This window comes from Cajanus cajan, chromosome 7 (genome assembly GCF_000230855.2).
Source record: "Cajanus cajan strain Asha chromosome 7, NIPB_CcT2T_4, whole genome shotgun sequence".
NCBI classification, from domain to species: domain Eukaryota; kingdom Viridiplantae; phylum Streptophyta; class Magnoliopsida; order Fabales; family Fabaceae; genus Cajanus; species Cajanus cajan.
This window is the reverse complement of record NC_138523.1, coordinates 7,488,211-7,511,947: the sequence shown is the minus strand read 5'-3', so window position 1 is coordinate 7,511,947 and position 23,737 is coordinate 7,488,211. Positions and strand designations below refer to the sequence as shown.

General features: G+C 36.1%; 1 protein-coding gene and 1 pseudogene across 8 annotated transcripts; one reads left to right on the top strand and one right to left on the bottom strand.

The window, feature by feature from the left end:
* Positions 1 to 380: 380 nt before the first annotated feature.
* Positions 381 to 1,109, top strand: LOC145949790 (protein DETOXIFICATION 18 pseudogene; annotated as a pseudogene).
* Positions 454 to 8,238, bottom strand: LOC109807489 (protein RADIALIS-like 1). Of its 8 annotated transcripts, none has more exons than XR_014428131.1 (7): positions 6,578 to 7,426; positions 5,456 to 6,335; positions 4,181 to 4,968; positions 3,221 to 3,403; positions 2,055 to 2,241; positions 1,860 to 1,933; positions 454 to 1,145 (listed from the first exon to the last, which is right to left on the bottom strand). XR_014428131.1 is itself a non-coding variant. In XM_020370017.3 (3 exons), exons 2-3 carry the CDS (start codon positions 7,718 to 7,720, stop codon positions 6,311 to 6,313), a joined length of 285 nt encoding a protein of 94 aa, XP_020225606.1. In that variant the 5' UTR covers positions 7,721 to 7,745; positions 8,174 to 8,238; the 3' UTR covers positions 6,154 to 6,310. The 8 variants fall into 8 exon arrangements, 2 of the variants coding, with proteins under 2 accessions (XP_020225606.1, XP_082916654.1); XR_014428133.1 differs by lacking the exon at positions 454 to 1,145 and having other exon boundaries at positions 1,263 to 1,933; positions 4,181 to 4,253; positions 4,753 to 4,968; positions 6,578 to 7,439; XR_014428128.1 differs by lacking the exon at positions 454 to 1,145 and having other exon boundaries at positions 1,263 to 1,933.
* Between the last annotated feature and the right edge of the window lie 15,499 nt (positions 8,239 to 23,737).

The following is a 23,737-nucleotide window of genomic DNA, read 5'->3' as shown; positions in this document are numbered from 1 at the left end:
ATAAATTTTAATATATATATATATATATATATATCATGTTAATTTAGAATAAACGAAATTCAAGGTAATAGAAATAAATAAGTAATTTGATTTCTAAATTATTTAGTTTGTTATGAAGAACCATGTACCAAAAAAGATAATGCATTAAATTAGTAAATACGAGTATATACATGTTAATTAATAATTTAACATACACACTTTTTAATTGAAATTGAAAATTAAAATTCCAAGTAGATTATACTTAAAAATCATTTTATTATTTTATATTAAATAATTTATTATTTGTTAATATCATCCATTTATAAATATTTTTAATTAATTAATTACTAGTATTAAAAATTAAAATATAGAAGACTTAGGTTGTGTTTTTTGTCTTCACTATGTCTAGAATTTGTACAATTGTACGTTTCTAAAACAGGAGAAAAGATGAGAATTTATAAATTGATTGGAATGTGGAAACATGAGAACATGAAAACATTATATCATAACAAGCATGCCTCATATACATAGTAAACATTATCTCATACCCTGTAGAGGAGATTAACAAAGATACAATTTTTTGGTTAAATGTCAATGATTGTTTCCATTCTTTATTTCTATACCTGAATTTATCCTTATAAACACTGGTGCAAATTTAACATCATAACATTTGTCTCAAACCTGTGTCAATTCAATGCAACAAGATAAATGTTGTTACTAGATTAAATTCCTAGTTCATACCCTTATTGTTGTCTTAGGTTGGTTTGAGTGGGGCACTGGAAACACTGTGCCAGCAAGGATTTGGTGCAAAGGATTACCAAATGCTGGCAATTTACCTACAAGTCTCTTGCATCATACCTCTTATTTTCTCCTTCATTATATCAATTATTTGGTTCTATACAGAACCCATCCTAGTGTTGCTTCATCAATCTCAAGACATTGCAAGAACAGCTGCTCTTTATATGAAGTTTTTTATCCTGGGATTGTTTGCATATAGCTTTTTGCATAACATCTTGAGGTTTCTTCAGACACAATCTGCAGTAATGCCATTGATTGTACTATCAGCTCTTCCATTGTTGCTTCATATTGGTATTGCATATGGCTTGGTTCAGTGGTCAGCTTCTTTGTAAAGGGCATGGTCAAAATGAGCAACATCAACACTCTCACTGGAAGTTAGGACAGATCAGAATCAATTGCAGAAAATTCAATTAAAAATGTTGCATCAAAAATTAGAAACAAACTGCAATTAAGTAAAAGAAAACAAAAAAAACATGCGAGAGGAATTGACAGAAACAGATCGGAGAAGGGGATTTAGACAATGGGAAAAAAAATTGGCCGCTTACATGACCCAAAAGACAATTAGATTCAAGTTAAACAGATCCTATCTAATTGTATCAGAATTAGATTCAAGTTAATTAGATTCTATCTAATTATCAGCTGCTGTATCCATTATTTCCGGCCTTGGCCTCCTTCAATGTGTATCCTCTTTAAGGTTCGATTTCATAAATCATTTTGATCGGATATATAAAATAAAAGATCACTTCGACCAACTCAATACAGAGTTACGAAATACATGAAGCTCTTAATTTTTTTGGTTTTAGTTTAACAAAAATTCATGTTTTACTACTAGTACAAACATTCGTCTCTTTGATTGCACATATCAAGTATGTACTTGATCATACAAAGGTATTAAACGTCATGCAACAGCTACAAAGCATCTTCTGGGGATGATATAACATTTATTCAGCAGGGTCTCTCACTCTTTCAACACGCTTCCTTTACTTCCCCCAAGATGATTCCACAAAACAAACTACTTTCCAAGCTTACGCTTCACGGAAAATCTGCCAAAACCACACAACAGATGGCACACCAAAACCTACCTATTTTGCACATTCTTGTTTGTTTTTTATGCTGCCGAGCCAGCTTGTTCGCATAGGTCCCACAGATCCAGAGTCTGCAATATTGAATAAGAAATTCCATTCCATCAAACAATGAGAAAGAGACAAAAACCAACTGCGACAAATCAATGTCATGGAATAATTCTTTTATATTAAAACAGCAATATTCCATCATACCTCTGGAACTGACAGCTTGATGCCTTTCTTATCTGCAATATCGTGGACCCTTTCTTTCAAAACTCTCTGCGCCTCAAGCCTTAACCTCTTGGAAGGTGGCAAAGGTTTGCTTTTGGGATTTTGCTTCCTTCTTCGCATCAAAGTCTTCATAGATCCTCTACCAGCATTTCATCGATCCAAGGACCTGCTGTTAAAAACTTTGCAGTAAGGACGACTCTCAAAGCAGAATTGACACTAATTCAATCTCAATGCAATCACACTCATGAATGAAAAAATTAAAATTTTCATGAAATACCAAATACAGTAAACTAAGTTTAAATTTCAAACAATATCCTTGTTCTTATTTAGGCAAATAAGCATTCTCCTAAAAGCATCTGAACATGTTTTTTTCCACCTTGGCATTCCTTTGAGCCAAGTACTACTAATATAAATGAAAGAAGCCGACTACAAGTTGGTCAAACAATAATAATATAATTTATCTTGCTACCCATCTTGAATGTGACAATTTGGAACATTTTTCATAAATAACATATGAGATACAGTTAAAACAATGAACTACTTATTATATAGAGGACAAATGTAATGCTAGAATGCAGCTTAAAGAACACCACCAATCACAAGTTCAGAATGTTTACTCATGATCAACATTATGTAAGTTTCCAATGCTGACTAAAACAGACTTCAAGCACAATACACAACTTCAATATACTCATCTCCTTCATCCAGTAATTCATGGACAGTACTCTTTTATTCATCACCTAGCTTATGTTGGGAGCTGATACTTAGCACAACAAAAGGATAAAGTACCATCATATTTGAGAGACTTAGTCACGCTATATGATATAAAGAAAATAAACAAGCTGTACCCTTTAATTTTTATTTTCCCAGTTTCTCTAATGTTCATTAGAATATGGCAATATTGGGATTTACAAATATAGGAAAATTGAGGAAACAATCATGTATATGCAAGATACCTACATCCCTATTCCAACTCCACCCCAACCTTAAAAAAATAGGTTTGGCATTCAAATTTCAGCATAGGCATCATTCAAATTAAGCATGTTCTTAAATGAAGTTTTGAAGAATACAAACAAATTTCCTATAGTCCTATTCAAATAAAGTATACAACAAATCACATTCCCAATATAATTAAGAATGCTACATACCATCATGCGCTGGTTGGAAATTAAAGCACTGGAAACCAGGCCTGTTAAAGAGACTATCTGTTGGATGAGATGTTTGCATAAAATCATCCATCGGAACAGGAAGCTGGAACTGAGCTTCAATTCCATAACCTGCTGCTCGCATTTCTGGACAATCAAAACTGGTCTTATACTAGTAATTATGACCTGAAGAGCATATATACATTAGCTAAATGTTTGAGAGTAACAGACCCTAAACTACACTTTGGAAAAGCATAGCTTTTGTTCAGATAAGTGTTTGATAATATGCATTGCATAGCTTTTGTTCTAGCTAGTGAAGGAATTCAAACCGAACCGCTCGTGATTTTAATCTTTGAATCCAACGAGTTTTTTACTCAAAAGCGAACCAAACACATCTGCAAACACCCCCAATGTTTCACATACTAGATTTAAGTTTGATTAAATTTTATCAAGATACTAAAATATAAATACTACATGATTAAAAAATATAATTATTTTACAGCATTAATATGTAAGACATTTGACACTAAATGTTTCTAGTCTATTTAAATACAAGTTAAAAATGTTTTGGAAAAATTATATATTAAAAATAAATAGTATTTTTCTGGTAGATAAGTTAAAAAAAATGTTTTTAAACATATTAAAAATGAAGCTTAGGAATATACAATGCCGCGGAATGCAGTCACGGATTTGCCTCACCAAAATGAAAATTACTACACAGGTTCAAAGCTATGAATTCCCACTACTTTGTTTTAAAAGTATCGGTCATCCTCCCCATCTAGCAATGAGAAGCAGAAAGGGTGGAACTTGTAACCATCACCCTCATAGAACTTGTTTTGGTACTCCACCCAGTGAAGTAGAGCATGGAAGAAGGCACTCAAAGTTTCCGTGACAAGCAACACCCAAACGGTGGCAAAAGCGAAAATAATAAAACCAACTATAAGGATGATCACATTGGTGTACCTGTCACATCAGGGTGAGAAATTCATATTGATTTGCGGGAACAAAGAGTGACGGTTGAGAATGAACCATGAACCTGATGAGATTATTCAGAAAACCTTACATAAATAGTAGTTAATCGTACTTGAGAGTTAAAAAACAGGTGGGAAAACTCCAACTATAAAAGCCAAAGTTTTAAAGTTCAAACAACTGGTTTCTGTGTTATAGATATAGGATGTTGGGATATTATAGATATAGGATATGATAGATACATCCTGAACAATTTCTCGTGATTCAATCATGAATCGAATGCTCACTATTCCTATCTTCCATATATATATATAATGAGTTGAAAGCAAGAAAATTTAAATAGCAATTCATAAACTTGCCATACCCCTATGCCATAATGAGAACCTTCTCGTAGAACACACTTGATAATTCTGAATGAGCAAGACAAGAATAATGCCCCACTTACTTGCTATATAGGCAGCCAAAAAACATTTTTTTTTATTATTTACAAAAGCTGCTGTTTTGTAATATTGAGCATACTATTATGAATGAGTTTGTGAGAAGAATTAGAGACTATAGAGACATGCCTAAGAGCCCATAGACGAAGGTAAGAAGCTGTATTAGAGACTGCTCCAAGAACAAATTCTATGGTGTGTATGAGTTGATGCACAAAGACTTCACTGAATTCAAATTCCTCGTGACCATGGGAATCATGATTAGACTCCACTAGCAAGCTCTCTTCTGTGCTTTGAAGTGGTATGTAGGATTCACCCCGGTGCCTCTGAGGTAACAAACTATCGGAACTAAACCAAAGACAAAAGTTTATTGTAGGAACAAGCAGAGAGCTCAATCAAAGTTCAAAAGAAAGCATACATCTTCATGTTGCTTCTTTGGAATAAAAGGTTTTGGGATCAGCATCCAGGGTACAGACACAACAACTAGAAGTAAAAACACTTGCTGGTAGGAACCCAACAAAGAATGTAAGCTATAATCATATTCAAATTAGCCAAAAAAATGAGGGGAAAGTTAACAAACCTGCAGAATTTGCTGGCATGAAAATAAAGAAACTAGGAAAACAATACAAGTTAAACCCTGATTATTTAAAAAAAAAATAAACAAACACCCAATATGCAGCCACTGACGGAGGGGAGACGGAGGGGAGACGGAGGGGAGAGGGAGAGGTGGGAGACGGTCGGAGGGGCGAGGGAGAGATGGGAGACGGAGGGGAGAGGAGATCGTATAATTATTAATAAAAAAAAATAATGTAAAAATTTAAATACACAATATTACCTTCTTCCTATGCCGCAGACGGTGGCGGTCGCGTAGGTGACGGCGATGGTGGAGGCGGAGCCGAGGGCGGTGACGGCGGTTATGAGGAAAATGGCGAAGAGGGAGAAGAGGAGAGTGAAGGTTGGTGTCATTGGTGGGACAGTGAAGGGGGTTGCTATTGTTACGAAAGAAAGGAACTACCGTGAGAAAATCTCGTAAGGAACATACGTTTACCATTAACAATAAAATTTCATATAACTGACGTGGACGTAAATTTTAAATAATTAAAAAAATTATAAATAATTTAGATTTACACATCATTGACACGTCATCGATACGTCATCGACAGTACCGGTACCCCTCATTTATTAGGGGTACAGTAGCAACTCCCGCAAAACATTTATAAACACTATCGTTTTTAACTTTCTTCCATCGTGGTCACTGTATCCGAGCCACATGCATGATAATGGGTTTGGCCATACGTAATCATTGGTTAAAATTACCTAATTTAATTGTTTAAGGAACCTTTGTCGATCACAAAGTTAGAATATAGTTGGTTGATGATTTGCCATGAGGGTATTGTTTTTTTCTTTTTCTGGGGCAATAGTTGTTCTATACTGAAATTCGATTTTCTACCGAATTGATTGCTTTTTGTGTTATTTGAGAAGTTGTAGTGCATTTTAACTTCAACATATGATAACGAATCAGTAAAGCACATATATCTAAAATGAAAACTTTATTATGGATTGGAACTACAACATAGTCGTCAACGACAAGACATTTATATCATGGAATCATGAGACATATTAATACGTACGTAACACTAGGGTTGATGCTGAAAATCACAAATTATTAATGGTTGATTCCTATGGCCGATCACTGGAGCTTCAGGTTTTTCAGCCTGCAAGTCAGAGTTATAAGAAATTAATTAGCCCCAGCAACAGAAAGGCAAAAATACAAAAGTATAAAGATGATAATTTTTATTTATTTATTTATCTATCAAAATTATAATAATGATATCGGAATTTTAACCTACGATCCTTTGTATGTTACTCAAACCTTTCATTAGTAAGCTAATGGTAGTAGTCGATAACATTTGTTTAATAAGCATTCTATTGAGAATCCGAAAAGACGAAAACTTACCGCTAGGGATGGCAGGGGTGGGGCGAGTCCGGTTTTCATGATACCCGTTCCCGTCCCCGCGAGTCAAACTCGTTCCCGTCCCCATCCCCGTACTCGTCATGTATATAATTTTCATCCTTATTTTCCTCCCTATCGGGTATCGGATATACCCGTACCCATACCCATACCTGTCAATTTTTTTATTTTTATTTTTTATAAAAAAAATATAATATTTTTAAATTATTTTTTTTATTATATTATAATTATAATTAGGTTATTTCTCTATCTCATATTATAATAAATAATCACACATAAAAAATATTAAATTTTTTTAATATAATTAAATTGAAAGTGGATATTAAATTAAAAATAAGAACGGGGACGGGTACGGGTACGGGTAAGTACATACCCGTACCCGGTCAAACCGAATATTTCTTTTTAAAGTCGAAACGGGTTCGGGTATTACCTGCGGATACGGGTATATTTGTCATCCCCGGCCCATACTATTAACCAGCACTCTCTTTATTAGTAACAAATTACAAATTTTGTATATCTCAAATTTTATTTAAATAAGTTTTCCTCTGATTTAATAGCAAGACAATTAATTAAAATTTATGATTTTTAATCAATAATAAAGAATATTAACAAGAAAATATTATAAGTGTTGGTAGCATTATGTAGAGACTAATTATTTATAGGTAAGATTGAATATATTTTTAGTCTAAAAACTTTTGTCATTTATTATTTTTAGTCTCTAAATAAATCTTATTTAGGGTTTAATAGTCTTTAATTAAACTTTTCTCTAAGAACCAAAAAAATATGATAATAGAAACCGGAAGAAAAAATTTAAAAACCTAAAAAGTAAAAACATATTTAATCTTTAGTGTTGAAACATATGCTCTACCTTTTCTTCTCTTGATCAGTCTCTGCGCTACTCTTGTTGTAATTGGGGAATGGAACTTGGCCTGATTCAATGTGGCCAATGTCTCTGAGGAGAAGCTCATAGTGGCTCTTCACTTCCTCAGGGGTTTTCCCGCCAACAGCAGTGGCAACGTTGTTCCATCGCTCAGGGGTGTCCTTGTCGTATACAGCAAGTGCCCTTTCGAAGGCCTTGTTGTCCTTAGCACTCCATGATCCTGTAGCTGACATTGAGCTTGATGCCATTTTGATTAATCACTATGATATTCACCTATAGTGTTTAAGAACAACGAAAGGGTATTATAAGTGACTCTAGGACTTGAGAATAATATTGATATGTGCAGAGAGGAAGCACATGCGTGTTCCTTTTATAAGCAAATATGAAGCAGAATTTCAATGATTTGTCTACTCAGGAACCACATAATAGAGCAGGACCAAGAAGTTGAGCACCAATATGGGAGAATCAGTATCTTCCAACGTTGCAAAATTAAGAAAATTGATGAACAAGTATATAGAAGACTAGCCTAAGAAAACAATACATATTGATATATAAATTATATTTGAAACTATAATCAATATGTAGATATCTCGTGGTTGACCAAATGGACACGTCCAAACTCTTGCAATTAATTAAACAGTAAATTTCAGCTGTATGATTCTGATCCTTAGAACGTATATGAGAGCCCCTAGGTTCGATACCTGACTTTATTTTATTCTCTTGCTAGCAAGATCTTCGGTGGGTCAAGCTCAACCTGGTGAGTATCAATGTTTTCTTAAAATTTGTTTACAAGTAAGTACATTTCATAAATTTTCTACCAAAAAATTACTTTTTATTTATAATAGATAAACTCTTAAAAATATTTTTAACTTGTATCTAAACATGTTATTAGACAAATGATTTTTTTGGATACTGAATTTTTTCAAATATTTCATTAACACTTTTCTTTCTATTTTTATGACATCATATTGCTCATACCTTTTTGGACACCTAAAATTCTATTTGACACTTGAGAAGAAAGAAATAAAATAAAGAAAATATAGATATAATAATTAAGTGATATATATTAAGGATGGGGTTAATGATGTGTTTGAAAAACAGATCTCTAAAACATTACAATTCTTCATATATTATATATATGCAACTAACAGCGACAATATTATCTTGTTCAAAACAATGTTCCTATGGTGTTGATCTTTTACTTTGTCCCTATAACAACATTCTCTATCTGGCCAGTTTTCTACGTACAAAGATTCTTTGTTTGTTGATTAGTTTACATAAGAGACTAGGAAAGGTCAAATAAACTGATTAATACTTCTTCGAGATTTTTTATAAATAAAAAAATGATAATGCAAGCCTTTTCATAAAAAGTAAATGATAGCTTAAAATACACTACTATTTATTTATTTATAAAAAGACCGGGCATAGTATATTTATATATACATCCGTTTTCTCTATAGATTATAAAAAATGATAGACTAAGTTACATGGATATGGGCAAAATACGGGTAAGAGATTTTTTTAAAATTGAAAGCTAATACTTTAATAAAATTTTTTAAAATAAATACAATATATAGATACATAGATCACACTTTTTATATTGGTAAAAAAAATTAATAAATATTTCTTGTAATGTATGTATACTATAATTCAAAGTATATAAAATGTGAAAACATTTTATATTGAACATTGAATCAATGTAAAAAAATACTTTTTACATCTGTTAACATAATTGATCATGCAAGTGTTACTTTTTAGATTAATTATAGTCACAACTAATATAGGAAGTGATTGTTTTTGATAAAACTTGATATGCTTTTTACATAAGTTGTGAATATAACTAACTTAGAAAGCTAATGTATAATGTTATTTTCTTTTTCTTTTAATTATATCCATGTAATTATTTTGCCAACAGTCAGCCACACATACGAGCAGTGAATATGAAAAGAAAAAAAAACACATACATAATATTACATATACTTATTTATATATATCACTAAAAAAATATTGGATATTCAATAATAAAATCAAAACAATATATATATATATATATATATATATATATATATATATATATATATATATATATATAATTTGAGGACAATTCTAATGTTACAAGTTAATTTTAGAGAAATCAGTTTTATAGAATTGATTTAAGTTCAAATTCAGATTCTAAAAAAAGATTAATTAAATTATTTAACGTAATAAAAAATATTTGTAAAATTAAATTGTATTAGATAAATTAATGTTTAACTATCAATATCATAACACCTAAGCATGATTCTTGTAAAAATATTAAAAAAAAAACTTAAACTTGACTATCTTATCACATTTTAATTAATAGTTTTAATCTTATAATTGCCTTTTTGTAAACAAAAAGAAAAACAAAAGCAAGAACATAAAAACAAATTAACTACTCTCTCTCGAAGGTCTTGTCCAAAGAGTCATCTAACAAAAGTTCTCCAAGAGACACAAGTTGCTCATAAATCATAACAACACTCGCATCTCTCTAGGTCCCCATCCAAGCTAGGGCATCTACACACTTATTATCCCATTCCGTGATAGAGATATATTAGAAGAAGAAATACCATATGCATGATCAGGTGACCATTTTCTCAAGGAACCAAACAACCTAAGAGTTTGTCTCAGAAAATCCTAGTCAAGTCAACCCTGTCATAAATTTTCTCAAGATCCAACTTGACTATCAAATCCCCATTCTTACTTTTAGACTTACCCATATGATAAACCACTTCTTGAAGCACTATTGCGTTATCATTGGTACTTCTCCCTGGAATGAAACTACTCTAAGGCTATCCAAAAACGTGTAACCTAATGTCCCTTAATTCTCAAAACTAACGAAATTTTAAACAAGTATACTAAAATATCAGTTGTTAAATCCTAAGTCTTTAAATTCAATTGATTACTGCCATCTTGATCCTTAAACACTTAATAATAGTTGTTTACTGTGAAATTCGTTTAAGGATTCTTTATATTTGAACTAGCACAAAGAGTGTTTCAATTTAGGTATTTAGCGCGTTTATAACCTTACGGAGAACAAAAGATGGAGTAGAAAGATTTAATAGTTACTAGTTTCCAAATGTTCATCAATGATTACCAAGAAGTAACATTCATGCACATAAATACTTAGATGAACAGAATGAACAATAAATATATTCCCAATGCAGATTATAGTTCATAATATTCAATCATTACAACATTCTCAGAGTTTGAGTAATTTTAAAACTGTGATTAAAAGAAGAAAGAAGGCTAAACTAATCCTAATACTAAAATAAAAAAAAAGAAAAGAAATGTGGTCAAGAAATTAGTACCCAGCAAACGCGCGCACGGAAGCCATATACGCAGGCAGAGAGTGCTTACAATATGCAAGTGTGAAATTTCTGACCCCATAAATCACTATGCCTTGCATATTTATAAAGTTAATCGAGGGCGGTTAATTATGTACGTGCGTTATTGGAAGGTAACCGTCATCCACTAAGCTGTCATTACGTGGTCTAGAATACAACTTCTCGTAACCGTTCTTCCCACGTGTTTTTTATCTCTTCGACCCATTTTTCCTTAACCGCTCTGGTATAACTACTCATCCATTTGGGAAACCTCCAGTAACCTCCTTTATTTATTTTTTCGAGCACTCCTTTGTTCGATTCGATCATTTCTATTCGACCACATCTCAAGTGCGAACAAATTAGGCTCTTAATCCGATCCTGGTAGGTGTTGACTTTTATCTTTCGTTTCGAGTAGCTTTCACAAATACCCTTTTCGAGTTACATGGTTTTCGAGTGACCTTAACAAATGCCCCCCTAGGAATTCAGTCTTGATGAGCACACTGCGATGAGAGAGATTTGAATTCCTATCGAGTATTATTTTCAATTCTTCATCGGTCTTCTTAACTAATGAATAACTTATCTTCCTTCGATGAAAACCTAATCTGGCCTCCTATTTAATGCAAATGACCGTTTTGGTGATATGACATTGATGGCTCTAGCGGCGCATGCTTGCGTTTTTTCGTAAATGTTACCTATCCAAGACGTTTTGGCGGCCGTTTTTATCATTTTGATTTGAAATTTAAATTAATTTATGGGCCCGTTTCATCTCAAGCCCATTAAAACTCTTTTTACCCTAAGGTGAAAATTACTTTCACCACTTTCTTCCTTGGCGCCTACGTTTTCTTGTCTTCTCTTGCTCTGTTTTCTTGGTTCTCTTCTCCGGCAATCTTGCACCTCCCCATTTTTCATTCACGAGCTCTCTACCTTCGTTTGTCATGGCCTCCTCTACTGCATCAACCTCTGCCGCCGTAGCATAAGCAATTTATCCTACTACTGCCGCTGCATCATCTCCTATCCTGGCCACTGCAACGTCTCCTATCATGGCCACTGCAACTACCATGGCTACTGCAACCTCTACTCAGACTGCTCCTTTACTGATGGCCAATGCCCAAGTTTGCAATGTCAAAGACGGAGACGATACTTTCGTTCCTATTCCAGGCATGGAAGAGGCAAGTCTGAAAATTTTTCAATCCCAGGTACTTCTTCCCTTCTCTTTAGAGAATGGTTCTGTTCATTCTTTCTTAGGCCCTTTCATTGGTCAAAATAAGAAAAAATTTGGGAATTCTTTGCTACCTGAAGACCCCTCCACACTTCCTTTCATTCATTCTACGAAAATAGACTTAGCCCTTTTCAGAGACACCACTAAAATTTTTAGGGCATTCCCTCCTATTAAAGATAGACATTCATCCTGGTTAGCGCGTGTGGAAAGTTCGATGCATTCCCTATGGAAAGAGATTGGTATCTCTGAATTTATCCAACTAGCTAAGTTTGATTTACATTTATTCGATCCTCAAATGCTTCTTTCCGCTATATTCTTTTGGAATAGAGAAACTTGAGCCTTCGAATTCCCTTGTGGCTTTGTTTGCCCTACCCTTCTCGACATTGCTGCCATCACGGGTTTGGCACCTATTGGGGATAGGTTTTATCCCGATGTTTTCGAGGAGGAGGTTTCGATTAAGGAGACCTCGATATCTTGGGATAAGAAGACGTACTTAGCCTTCATCAATGCTCACATGGGAACATCGGGTACTCCTGTTTCGACCTCAGAGCACATTGCCTTTCTGATGTATTGGTTGTCCACTTGCGTTTTCTGTACTCCTTCACTCCAAGTTCCCAAATACTATTACATGTTGGCTCAAGCTCTTCATTCGAAAAAGAAAATTTGCTTAAGTAACTTCTGTTGGCCTCCCTATATACTTGTCTCGATGAAGCTTCGGAAAGCCTTTTCCGCGAGACTGGACCTCAGAACCTCTCTGGACCACTCTGGTTACTTCAATTGTGGCTCAATGCGATTCTCGAAAAGAAGTTTTCTCTAACTTCAACCTTTATTCCAGCATGTGAACTCGAGGGAGCCCATTTGACAACTCTCACTCCTCGGAAACGTTCGATTAATAACTTTGCAACATACATTGACGTTATTCTCAGCTTCACTGAATTTAATGAAGATTTAGCCCCTTTCATTCGAACTACTTTGATGGGTCCACCTTGGCTTCGTCAAAATAACCAAGTTGGAAACATAACCCCAGACTCGAGTGAGATGGGGTTTGGATTCCTTTCCTGGGACGTAATAATCTCCGGGATGAGACAAAAGGATGTTAGGATCTATCCTTATCAACCACAGCTTTTCTCTCGACAATTTGGTCTGTGTCAGATGAAGCCCATTCCTCTTCGACAAAAGGAAAGCATTGACGCTGATATTTGTGTTGAGACTGGGAATTATGAGGAAGTTTTGGAGTTTATTTTACGTCCCGACAAAGAACTTAAGCTCTCCCCATGCAATTTCTCTCCTTCCTTCTTAGTTTCGAAGTGCTATCTTCGATGGTGTTGTAATTATTATGTAGATAAACTTCTCAATTTTGATGCTTTTTTGAAAAAGCTGATTAATTCTCCTCTTTCTTCGCAGGGCCTGAAACAATCAGGAACTTACAAGAACCAAACTATTATTTATCAATTCGAGCAATTTTTTAAAGTTTGTTATCGACCTGAAAATATTGGTCGAACTATCTTTGATGCGTCCGTCTCCTTATCGAAAATGGTACAAAGGAACATCTGCGCGAAAAAGGTAATCAATTCTCGAGGAAAAACTGATTTCGAAAAATTTTGTCCTAAAAATATGCCCCCTCTTCCAATTTCTCTTTTTGGTTTAGTTAAACATTTATCTCGCCCTCCTTGGGTGAAGACACTCGATCCGTTTTACCTTGAGCATAAAGAGATTCTCGTAAAGAATCGAGTTACTTATGTGAGATGTTCCGTGTACGATTTTCCTCGAAGGAGATGGTGACCATTGTGTTGGGTCGATAACACCAATCCCCCCCCTGGTAAATAATCTTAACTGAGAAAGTTTCTCGAATTCCATTTGACACTCATCTCATCCTTGATTTGTATTATGTAGCTACTATCCCTTGTAGACACCCAATTTCGTCCGGGGGCACACAAACAAGGACATGGATCTCTGTCATGAAGGGAAGGAGCTTCCGAAGAGTGCAAGCGACAAGATAGGACATTAGGGGACCCAGAAGCCCAAATCAGACATTTTCAATGTCCCGGAACGGGCCGTTCCAAAATCGGAACGGGCCGTTCCCAAGACTGGAACGGGCCGTTCTCGAATTGGAACCGGCCGTTCCAAGGATTTTAAAAGGCCTGTATTTTGTAAACTGGAACGGCCCCTAAAAATGGGCTAAACCAGTACCCCAGAACGGGCCGTTCTGAAACCAGAACGGGCCGTTCTGAAACCAGAACGGGCCGTTCTGGTTCCCCGGAACGGGCCGTTCTGGTTTCAGAACGGGCCGTTCCAGGGTCCAAATTAAGGCACAACGGCCATATCCAGAACGGCCGTTCCAATTTTGGAACGGCCCGTTCTGGACCCCTTCCCCGAAGTCTATAAATAGACAGCTGGGGCTCATTTTTCCAGGGCTCCAAAATTTCGTCCAAAGCTCCATAGAGCTCGAAATTTCTCCCTTTTTTTTTTTTCTCTCTCTCCTATTGTACTTCTTGAGTTTTGTGAGGCTTATTGTAGTGTGAAAGGTTGCCACAAAGCACCTAAAATCCCCATAGTTGAAGATCCAATAAAGCTTGTTACGAGGTATTACTCATCAATCTCTTGTTTTATCTTTCTCTTCTTTTATTTTACATTGTTATAATAAAAATAATCATGTAGATATTTTAGAGTCAATTGTTTAATTTAAATTTCAAGCATGTAAATAGTCATCAATAAAAGGGGATTTAATATTTATATTATTATTATTTATAATGTTAAACTTCGTCACAGGGTACCGATTAAGGGCGTTGTAGGGGTGCTTAATACCTTCCTTACACGTAACCGACCCTCGAACCCAATTCTGGTTATCAAGGCCATTATTGGACTTTTAAAAACCTTTTCTTTTTCCAATGTTTTGAGTAAAATATTGGTGGCGACTCCATGAACCTATTTTCAAAACCATTAATTAAGGATTAGTCTGGTGTTTGGGCATTCCTTAATTGATGAGATCTTTAAAAGGATGTCTAAACCATAGGTCGCAAGATCGGAAATTTTCGGGTTGCGACATCCCTCAACGGGTTCCTCAACATGCTGAAGAGACTCCCAATTGGGAAAGCGATGAAGATGAGGATAAGGGGTCTTCATTGAAAAGTTGAAAGAGGAAGACTGCTTCTGACAAGGTTTCATTGCGCTCCAAGGTACCATTCTTTTCGATCTTTCCTTTTGATTGACTTTTGGATTCGCGCATTCGCATTCTTTTCCTAATACTTGTTGTATTATCAGAGCCTCGAAACCTCTAAAAATCAAAAGGCTGATTCATCAAGTACTAAAACTGTAAGTAATTCATTCTTAGTTGTACATTTCCTTTATGTCTCGACCCTAACTATTTTCATTTCAGGTTTCGACCATGAAGAAACAGGACAAAGGGAAGGGGAAGCTAGTGATTCCTCATCCCAAGAAGACTCAAAAACCTCCTATTGAGAAGCTTCTCAAGGATGCTATGAAATCTGTCCCGAAGGTATTATTTTATCTTTTACACTTGGTTTCCCATTTCCATTTTCATATTTCTTCGATTTGCGAAAGCTTCTTCATTGATTACAGGATGTCGAGATAATTCAACTTGACTCTTCTCGGGAGATGTCAAAGGACACTCCTATTTCTACTGGGGCATCTCAGCAGGTTCGATTTTCTTCGGCTTTCACTTGTCTATATCTTCCCTTAGTTCCTTCTTTAAACTTCTCCAACTTTGCAGTTGACTATTCCTCAACTAAATGTTGTCGAGATGGCCTCGATTATGGCTTCAATAAAGATTCCCCCTCGAGTTGAGGAGGGAAAGGTTCCCCAATCGGAACCTTTGGTGAATTTGGAAACTCTCCATCAGTCTTCGCAAGGTGAAGCTCCTTCTTCTCAAACCTCCCTTGAGTCCGAACAAGGGTATATCTCTTTTAACTTTAAACTTTTATCATGATTCTTAACGAAACTGTCTTTCTTACACCTCTTGTTTGTCTCATTTGTATAGATTCGACTGAGTCTCCTAAACCTTTCACCGCTTCTCCTTCGACCCAAGGTGGTGTCAAATCCTCTGTACAAGCACTTTTCTCAATCCCTTCAACTGACTTAGACTTGATGAGTTTTTTCAATGAAGAGGATGATGATATCAACAATATTTTTGATGTTCTTGACAACTGGACGAGTGGTCCTTCTGGTTCGGAAAAAGAAAAAGAAAAAATTATTGAACAAGTTTTTGAGACAACCCCGTCTTTTCAATCTTTGCTCGAATCCTTTAGGTTAAAGGCCTACGTAGATGACCTGGATCAGGCCTTCCTCGACCCAGAATTCAAGGTTGAAGTTGGACAGATGGTCGAAGATTTGCTTGCTTATTCTGACCTTCCTCCTGCTATCCATGTTGAGCTACAAGAGTTTATCAAGTCTTTCACTCTTGTTTGGGACCTCCGATCGAAGTGGTCTAACGCTTTTTAAGAGGTAGCTCAGATTGAAGTTGAGAGCGAAGGCGATCGCGCTAAACTCGAGAAGCTTCGTGAAGAGTTGCTCTCCATCCGGAAAGCCACTGAGGAGATGATCCCCGCTTTAAAGAAATTACAACAGGAGGAAGCGGATTGCACAGTATCAATCGAAGCCTTGAAGCATGAGTTGAATAACCTCCGTTTGAAACAGGCTACTCTAAAAGCCCAAAGCCAAGAGGTCGTTCAACATCAAAAGGGCTTGAAGGATGAAGGCAAAGTGATTTCTTCAAAACTCGCAAAGACTTTGGAGCACAAGAAACACTTGGAGAGTCAATGTGCCACTCGAAGACAGAACTTGGATGAAGCTTATAATGCTTTTAAAGATTTCAAGTCCAAGTTTTGTAATAATTAAATTTCTGAACATTGATTTTTACATTTCTCTTTGTATTGGACAAATATTTTAATATTCTGCTCTTTCATAAAAGCATTTCAAGTATTTTCCATTCATTACTTTGCTCACATTCGAATCTATTTCTTTAATCACGTATGCGTTTTTCGAATATACTTACTCAATTATAAAGGGTCCTTCCCAATTAAAAGACCACTTGCCTAAATGTCGATATTTTTGATCCATGGGAAGTATGACTTTCAATACTAAGTCCCCAACTCGAAAACGACGTGCTTTGACTTTCTTGTTATTTGTCTTCTCGATTCTTACTTTTTGTTGAACCATATTTTGTAATGCCAACAACCATTCTTCCTCCAAAGATATCAACTCGTCATACATTAAATTCCAATAATCCTCAATGGGTAAATCATCCTGTTTTTGTATATGAATTGATTGTAAATTAATATCTATAGGAAGAATAACCTCATGCCTATATACCAGTTTATATGGAGTGGTCTTCATGGCATCCTTAGGAGAATTTCTATAAGCCCATAAAATTTGAACAAGTGTTTCGTGCCAATTTCGAGGCTTGCTCGAGATATTCTTCTTAATCAAACTAATAATAAGTTTGTTAGCGGCTTCTACTTGTCCTTTTTCTTGTGCATAGTATGGTGTCGAAGTTATCAACTTAATTCCCCGTGATTCAACATGTTGAGCAACTTTTTGACCCGTAAACATTGTGCCTTGATCAGTAGTAATTGTTTGGGGAATTTCAAACCTCGTTATAATATGATCCTCGACAAAATCAATTATATCTTTTTGCTCAACCTCCTTCAAGGGAATTGCCTCAACCCATTTTGTGAAATAATCTATGGCAACCAATATATATTTATGATTTTTCGAGGAGGGTGGATGTATTTGCCCTATTATGTCAATTGCCCAACCTCGAAATGGCCAGGGTTTAATGATCGAATGCAATTCACTTGCAGGTACCCTTTGTATTGACCCATGTCTTTGACATTCCTCACAACTCTTTGCGAATTCGATACAATCTTTAATCATGGTTGGCCAATAGAAACCTTTTCTCGACAAGGTCCATTTCATCTTTTCACCTGCTTGATGTGCTCCACAGATACCTTCATATATTTCTGCCATAACTATATAACTTTCATGACTCCCGAGGCACTTGAACAAAACTCCATCGAAACCTCTTTTGTATAATTCATTATTTAGCAAGACATAATTGAGGGCTTGGAGTTTAATTTTTCTTTGGACTTTCAATTAATTTGGATTTTGCAAGTATTCAACCAATTTGCTTCTCCAATCTTGTTGATTCGAGGAGCTAACACTTAGAGTCTCTAGCTGGCATATCAATTCATTTTGTGTATGAATGAAAGATTCGAGACACTCTTTACTTACTTTGTACCCTGACGCCACCTGAGCCAGCTCATTTGCAATTGTATTCGCATGTCGAGAAACATGTTGTAACTCAACCTCATCAAACGTATTTAGTAGTTGTACAGCTCGAGTTTTGAATTCAAGCAGTTTTCCATTTAAAAACTTATACTCTTGAGTCAATTGTTTAATGACAAGTTGTGAATCTCCTTGAATTAACACATTTTTAGCACCTAACTCTCTGAGCATCTCGAGTCCAGTTATGAGTGCCTGGTACTCAGTTTTATTATTCGAGTATCCTTTTTTCGTTTTTAATGATAGTTTAGTCGGGATCCCTTCGGGGGAAATGGTTAACAAACCTTTCCCAGTGCCTAACTCATGTTTTGAGCCATCGAAAAATAACTCCCAAGGCTTAGTGGTTAAGTAATCGATTTCTTCAGTTTCTTTTGAGTGGTATGCAAGAAAATCTGCAATTACTTGTCCCTTAGTTGCTTTTAATGGCTCGAAAGTTAATGAATATTTAGTTAACGCAAGTGCCCATTTGCCAATTCGAGAATGTAAGACAGGTTTACACAACATATACTTAATCGCATTACTTCGACAAAATATTACAACATCACAGGGTCTAAGGTAATACTTAAACTTTGTACAAGCAACATAAAGACTTAAACATAACTTCTCTAAAGGAGTATATCTAATCTTAGCTCCTACTAGCATTCGACTTAAATAATAAATGACTCTCTCGATGCCATTATCATCATCTTGCGCCAACATGCCCGCAACAGTCGAATCGCTAGCTGAAATGTACAACTTCAGTTGCTTTCCTTTAGAGAGTGGTGCAAACACCGGAGGATGAGCCAAATAAGCCTTGATTTTATCGAACGCTTTCTGGTGTCCTTCATTCCATCGAAATTCTTCCTCCTTTTTCAGACGCAAAAGAGGAGAAAATACTTTAGTTTTGCCAGATAAATTCGATATAAATCTTCTTAGAAAGTTTACTTTACCTAGGAGAGACTAAAGTTCTTTCTTGTTCGATGGAGGTCTAGTTTCCATGATAGCTTTAGTCTTGTTTCTATCCACTTCGATCCCTTTCTGGTGTATGACAAATCCCAGAAACTCTCCTGCTGTAACACCAAAAGCACATTTTAGTGGATTCATTTTTAGACCATGTTTCCTCATTCTCTCGAAAGATAATTTTAAATGGCATAAGTGGTCCTCCTTTCGTTTTGACCTAACAATTATATCATCATTATACACTTGTACAAACTTACCAATTAAATCATGGAATATTAAATTCATTGCCCTCTGATAAGTAGCACCTGCGTTTTTCAATCCAAATGGCATCATCACCCATTCATAGACGCCTAAAGCACCTGGACAACGAAAAGCAGTTTTCGATACATCATTAGCTGCAATATAAATTTGGTTATATCCAGAATAACCATCAAGTAAACTCATAATTTCATTACCTGCAACGGCATCTATCATAGTCTCAGCAATAGGCATAGGATACTCATCCTTGGGGGTTGCTGTGTTGAGATCTCGAAAATCAATGCATACCTTGAGTTTTCCATTCTTTTTTATAACAAGCACGACATTCGATATCCACTCAGCATACCTTGAGGCTCTGATGAACTTTGCTTTCAGTAATCTTTCGATTTCTTCTTTTATCTTTTCGATTACTTCAGGAGCGAACCTTCGAGGACTCTTCTTAACAGGTTTCTTTCCAGGAATCATGGGTAGCCTATGCTCTACCAATCCTCGATCCAATCCCGGCATCTCATTGTAATCCCATGCAAAGCAGTCTTTATATTCATGCAATACTCGAATTAATTCCTCCTTCAGTTCTCCTTGCAAGAGCTTGCTAATATAAGTAACCTTTTTATTTTCGACAGTTCCCAAATTGATCTCTTCGAGTGGGTCCTGAGATTCTAACTTATGCTATTCACTGGTCATTCTTTCGAATCCCAATGGTGAATCATCGAAAATACAATCTAACTTGAGCTCTAACTCTTGCTCCCCATCTTCTTTTGTAGTCTCGACCTTTTGGTCCAATTTATCTTTTTCTGTTTTTTGATTTTCATTTTTCTTTGGACCTCTTTTTCTTCATTTTTTTAGACCTCGCGGTCCATTCGCTCTTTCTTTGTTTTTTGTTTTTGTTCCTTCTTTTTGACCTCGCGGTCCATTCGCTCTTTCTTTGTTTTTGTTTTTCTTCGGCCACAATGGCCGTGCTACTTTCATCAACTTTAAATTTGTTCGACATTACCTCCTCGTCTCGACATCCTTCAGCCACGTTGGCCGTTCGATCGGCCATGTAGGCCGACATTCGGGCTAAAAAGCTCGAATAAGGATCTTGACCCTTCATTCTTCCACTGGAGCCGAGTCTTTCTCAGCTCGAATCACAAAACCTCTCTTCACATCCTAGCAAAATATTTTCTTAACATCCTCTTCTTCATCCATAACCCCAACACTATGGGCATAAAAAGGCCTTGTTTTCGAAAATGCAGTTAATTACTGATCTGCGAAATACATACCTACCTCATATTATTTCTGATCCGCATCGAGCATTTCCAAACCTTCATCATCATTCCAAAAGAAAATCTTTTGGTGCACCGTCGAAGGGACAACTCCTACCCCATGAATCCATTCACGCCCCAATAAGACATTAAAATTTGCCTTCGATGGAGTTACTATAAAAATAGTAGTTCTCTTCACGCTTCCGATCTGAACATCAAGCAAAATCATGCCTTCAGGGTGTGATGACTTTCCTGCATAGTCTGAGATCAATATGTTATGGGGCTTCAAGTCGGCCGTGGATTTCCTAAACCTCTTCAATATTGTCCTTGGCAGTATATTGACAGCTGCACCTCCGTCAACCAAAACCTTATTCACCTCGTGCCCTTCGATCATCAAGGTTAACAGAAAAGGTTTAAGGTGACCCTTCATTTCTTCAATGGGGGAATCAAACACAGCATAGTTAAATTTGGGAATAACCCTCGAGATTTGATTGACCCAAACAATCTTAGACTCATAGTTGGGATCATCGAAAAAATCTTCTCGATGGATATCTTCCTGCTCATTAACAGATTCCATAGCTCTAGCATACTCAGAAGGCAGAATTGACACTATCCCACAAATATCCTCCAGAGAGTCATCGAAGCCACTCTCAAAATAATCAGTTATCAGATCCTCATCATCTTCCATGAATTTCCGGGAGGACTCACCCTTTTGTGGTACTGGGATCGAAAAAACGGTTTCCCCTGAAACCTTCAAAGGTAGCTTTCCTCATTCTTTGTTGCCTTCTCCACTGGGTTTTGGTCAGATTATTAAAGGGCTATCGAAAACCACGCCCATAACTTCCAGTCGAGAATTTGCCAGGTCCTGAAGGTACATTCGAGAATTTCCCAGGGATCCCTTGGAATGTAGGCCCAGCATAATTCATAACTTGCTTCCCTCGACCCATTCCAATCAGTTGTCTTGGTGGGGCATTCCATTTACCTACTGGGACATTAGCACTCGACACAAAAGTATTACCGAATTTTGATGAGTTATGCATTTCCATCTTACCCATAGGAGCATTATACTAGGGCATATGTACCTGCCTCATGGTTAACCCAGTATTCGAACTAGTATTAGGCTTAGCCTTTTCTCTAAGTTTTTCAGCTTTGTAGCTCTTCATGATTTCTGACTCCTCGAAAGCCTTAGCAGCAACTCTGTCGAATACAACACTGCATCGAGGACACAACATAACCTCTCTATCAACCTCCTTCTTCTTCGACAGAAATTCGACCAAACTATCTTCCTCTTTTGGATAGATAGGTTCTTCTTCCTTAGCAAAGTCATCCATCAACTCTTCGAGTTTTTCGTCAGAAATAGGCTCAATATTTTCATCATCCTCGATATTAACTTCAACCATATTGATTCCCATCGAGACTGGCTCCACATATCCAGTGTGAGCTGCAAATGGATCAGTTTCCACTTTCATGTCCTTTTCTTCAAAAGCCAAGTGACCATCAGTAATCGCTTTCTCGATCATATCCCTGAAACACACACAATTATTAGTCCAATGACCATACATATTATGGTATTTACAAAATTTTTTCCCTTTTCTTTGCTTGAATGGCGAAATTTTATGATTTTCTGGGAGTGCAATTTGCTTATCTTTTAATAAAATATCGAATATTTTATCTGCCTTAGTCACGTCAAAACTATATTTCTTAGTCAAAAAACTCCCTTCCATATTATCTCCTAGTTTTAACATTTGACATTGATAAGTAGGACCAGGACATAACTCTGCTATGTTAACCTCAAAATCCTCACTCGAGATCTCACAAGTAGCATCATCACCTACCTTTGCGTTTCCTAAATATGCTACCTTTTCTTTTCGAACAAACCTATCAAACTTTCTTAATCTTTCCTTTTCTAACTTAATTTGTTCGATCCTTCTTACTTTTTCTGCTAACTGAGCCATATCTCTCAACTATTCATTTACCAATTTTTTACGTATTGAGAAATCTAACCCTGTTGCTGCAATCTTAACTAATTCATGTTCAGGTATATTAGTATAACATCGAGATTTTAATTGCCCGAACCTATTTAAATAGTCATCTAACGTTTCATGGCTTTGTCTCTTAACGTTCATTAGATCGACTATACTGACTTTAGTTTCTCCTCTGAAGAAATGTTCATGAAAACTACCTTCCAATTGAACCCAAGTGTTTATCGAATTAGGAGGTAAGGTTGTGAACCATGTAAAAGCGTGCTTAGTTAGCAAACTCGGAAAATACTTCATTTTTAAATACTCATTATTCGCTAAATCCCCACATTCGACTAGATACCTAGCTATATGTTCGACCGTAGACTCATTTAATTCTCCCGCGAATTTTGAAAATTTTGGGACCTTTGCCCCCCTAGGCAATTCTACTTGAGTTATGTAATCTGGAAAGGCTGACACAAAATAAGGGTGTTCATTTCGACCTACCTCGAAACCATGCTTGTTTAGTACCCTTTCTACAATTTGATCTAGGTTGTCTTCAGGGTTCCTATGAGGTCGACCTACGTTTTGTGGAAACACTACATTTCCTCCGAGGTTTTCCATATCGTTCAAATTCGCACTCATAGCTCTCGAAGGCGGAACATCTGCTAATTTGTCTCCTATTTTGTTTATCAATTCATACAAAGGAGTCATTATGTTATGCATTTGAGTTGACAATCTGTTGTCGAAGAGCCATCATGGCTTGATTACTAATACTAGTGGGTACATAACTACCCTGTCGAATCAGGGAACCTTCATGACTCGTCCCTACATGTTGATATGGGTCTTGCATAACAAAACCCAAACCATTTGGTCCAGGATTATATCCTTGCGGAGACACGTGCATTTGTGAATTTGGCCCTAAATAAGGTATTGGCATCTCGACATGTACAAGTTGGGTATTTCGCCAATTCTGTGGCATACCCCAAGGATATTCCCTAGT

What these genes read in the sequence shown, in the direction of transcription:
- LOC109807489 (XM_020370017.3), bottom strand. Translation starts at nt 7,720, where the DNA reads ATGGCATCAAGCTCAATGTCAGCTACAGGATCATGGAGTGCTAAGGAC. An exon ending in ACTGATCAAGAGAAGAAAAG is followed by an intron (nt 6,336 to 7,460) that starts GTAGAGCATATG and finishes TCTGACTTGCAG; the next exon opens with GCTGAAAAACCTGAAGCTCC.